The 3245-nt window shown below is 46.8% G+C and overlaps 1 protein-coding gene across 1 annotated transcript in view; it reads left to right on the forward strand.

Annotated features, from left to right (window-relative positions):
• Positions 1-3245, forward strand: part of LOC104531502 (rho GTPase-activating protein 26-like) — a gene marked incomplete at both ends in the record, with an annotated part of 33897 nt that overhangs the window by 26271 nt on the left and 4381 nt on the right. Inside the window, one exon of the mRNA XM_029087078.1 lies at positions 2411-2564. Coding sequence (XP_028942911.1) covers positions 2411-2564 — 154 coding nt within the window. The remainder of the gene's footprint in view (positions 1-2410; positions 2565-3245) is intronic.

Raw genomic sequence — 3245 nt, forward strand, 5'->3', positions numbered from 1 at the left:
TAGCAAGCTCTGAGCTTAGGCAGACAATTGACACTGATTTGTTAGGCTTACGGAGCTTATTTTTGGACTTCGGCCTCGGGCAGAAAATGTTTGGAAATAATAAGATGTGGTGTTAGACCACACGCCAGGGGCTCAGCTCCGCGCTCCTCCCAGCCCGCGGTGCGGCCGGTGGGTGCGGCGGGGCTCAGCCCGGGCGGTCCCTGTCCCCGCTGCGGAGGTGGCCTGGCACAGCATGGCTGAGAACCTCTCTGGCAGACACCAAGACAGGGGAGGGATGTGGATTGGCCTTTCGGGGGTTTTTCGGTCTGTAGGCAGTTTAATTTCTCTCTTATTTCATCTGCTGGCTCCCACCTCTGCCTGCTGGTACTTGTGGAGGTCTGCGCTCTGCTTTGCTTTGCTTTTGCCTCTTCTTACCTTCTGCCTGGATAACCTTTTTCATCACAAAGTGCTTATGCCTTCTGAGTCCCAGGTGGGCTTTTGTGAACTCATAGCTTGGTATCAGAGGACCTTCTTCTGGAGAAATCACTCTTCTTTATGAGCTTTTCTGAGTTGGTTTAGGGAGAGCGTGGCTGTTGTTTGAACCACCATACGGCTCAAAGCTGACGAGATTGTTTGTATTTTCCTTTTGGCCTGTCAAATGGTGATGAGTTGGAAGCCCTGGTTGGGCAAAAACATCCAGCTAGGCACACTGGAGGAACAAAGCTGGGGACAGAGAAGCGTATGTGCTGCTCGTTCCCTTGGTGGCTAATTGGAGATTGAGATTAATGAAACCCAACTTCAGGAACCTGTTGACATCAACGTAGTTAACGCGTCCTTGGCTTTGGCTCATCTCTGGAAGATAAGCTGAACCTGAGCTAAACCAAGTTTTATCCCTGTCTTGCTGCCATGTAGGCACTGATTTTGCCCAGGTACCAGGAGAATGCAGCAGCTCCAGTGAAGGAGTGTGACAAGGAGAGTTGGGCTCTGCTCTGCCCCAGCACCCACAAGCCTTTTGCTAACGTCGGCTTTGCTCTTTGAAGCAGTGACAAAGATTTGCCACGATGCCGTGTTCCTCTGCGCCTGAGACAGCACTGCTGCCGAGCTCTTTTATGGCAATATAGGCAGTTTCTTTCTGCTATATGTTCAGGATTAACTTCTCCTGGATCCCAGGAGTTCCTCTTCCTCTTTTATCCTTCTTTAAATGTGTCCCGGATATGGATGAGCATTGCACGTCCTCCTTCCAGCACAAGCAGAGATGTACAGCCGAAAGGTATTGAGAAGAAGGGATTCCCTGTTACTCTGTGGTTTTTGGTAGTGATTTGATCCTATTAGTGTGCGCTGGAAAAATCATTTTTGAAAGACTTATGATTGAAGTGGGGCTCATGTTTTCCAGCAGGTGCCTATCTTTCAGGAAAACATATCACAGAAGTAGCAGCTCTCTGCAGTAGAGCTGCTTTCCGTGCCATCACTGATGCTAATTGCTTCTCACAATTACGATTACTGCTTACACGGAAAAGGCATCTTAGAAAATGAATTAATGTGATTTTAGGTAATTCAGCGTAGAGCTGAGGAGGGAGCTCATGCTGTGGATATCACTTTGGGATATGTAGTGTTTTCACTCCTCACTGCTGAAGTTACACAAAAAAGGGGAAAATTTCTCAATGGAATATGATGAAGGGAAACAAGAAGCTGTAAGAGACCTGGATTGTCAGCAGAGCAGTGCCAGCATTTCCCCGGCGCAGCACAGCTGGCGTGAGGCACGATTTCAGATCAGATATGAAGCCAAGTTTCTGACCCAGAGCTGTTCTGTATTTTAGAAGAGCTGAACTGAAATGGAGTGGAGACCCCAGCCACTTTCTTCTTTTAGACCTGGCCAGGACAGGTCAATAGGAGTTGACATATAAACCTAGGCTGAAGGATTTTTTTGCTGAGATAAACTTTAACGGAGTGAAATGTCCTTTTCATGTTGTAAAATTGCCCTCCTGCTCTGTCACACAACTGCATAGTCCCTTGGCAGCTGATTTCAGTCGTGGAGAAATCCATTCATCTAGGTAGTTTGCATTTTGATTTTTTTCAGGTTGTGTGGTACTTTGGATGTCTTTGAGCATATAAAATATTAATGCCTTGAGAATATTTTCTGACTAAAAATGGTATTCATTTAAAATGTAGCTGCATCTTAAGAAAAAAAAAGAAAAAAATAAGAGTACCTGGTATTTCTACCTGTTTAATGTACGATATTTCTGTAAATGAAGTGCCTGTGTTCTGGGGTCTGGTGAGATGCTGCCCTGTTTGTGTTCGGGCAGGGATTACTCCCAGGAACGCCCGATGTCTCTGCAGCAGCACACTCTTTATTGTGCGTGCAGTGGCAGCTGTGTGTGTGTGGTGGCTGATCATTCTTGGGGTTTGATTTTTATTTTATTATTTTTTTTAGAGGAGAACAGGAACAGTATCATCAACTCCAGCCTGGAATCCGTCATCTCTTCAAATGTAAACAGCTTCCTCAACTCCAACAGCGCTGCCCAGCCCAGCCTGAACTCAAGTGATCTTGAACTAGAAGTAATTAAACCCACCAGGCCCAATTCACTGTAAGTACAGTGGTAATTAGTGTTCTGTAGGCTCTCTGTCCTTCATCTGCAGTCAGGGCTGCTTCTTCCTCTGGATCCCAGCAGTTTGTTGAAGGGTACTATTTAACATTTTAATTTTTAATGGGTGCCCTGCATTTTTAACTCAGTCTAAGCGGTGGAATTAGTTCCCGTGGGTTGTATCTGCTGGCAAGGTTCAGCTCTGATCATCTTGCACATGTGGAATATTTTTGGAGCAGAACTCCACATTGCTACTTGAACTGCTCGACCCATCTGGTGATAACTCCAGCAAACACAAAGGACTTTTCTTCTGAGTTAAATTCTATGACTGTTGTCAGTACAGTTGATCTCTGGCCAAATCTGTGCCATTGCTTCTGCTATTGCTTCCTTCATCTGGAAAGTTCAAGGGAAAAAATAGCGACCTTAGCAATGACTCCCTGGGGACGGCCGAGTTATTTATGAAGTCCCCTGAACCTGACACAGCTGAGCCCTCGCGCCGATGGCCGTCTCTGCCGGGGGAATTTCCTTCCTGCCACAGCTCTGCCGGGCCTGATAGCATTTTCCCACAGAACCTCCCCTCCTTGTACATGTGAAGATCTGCTCAGATCTTCCAAAGCCATTGCAATCCTTGCAAGCTGAAGCCAATTTTCCCCCAGAGCTCCTCGGCACGCCCTGTCCCATCCC

The sequence above is a fragment of the Antrostomus carolinensis genome, unplaced genomic scaffold, assembly GCF_000700745.2.
Source record: "Antrostomus carolinensis isolate BGI_N321 unplaced genomic scaffold, ASM70074v2 scaffold25669, whole genome shotgun sequence".
NCBI lineage: Eukaryota > Metazoa > Chordata > Aves > Caprimulgiformes > Caprimulgidae > Antrostomus > Antrostomus carolinensis.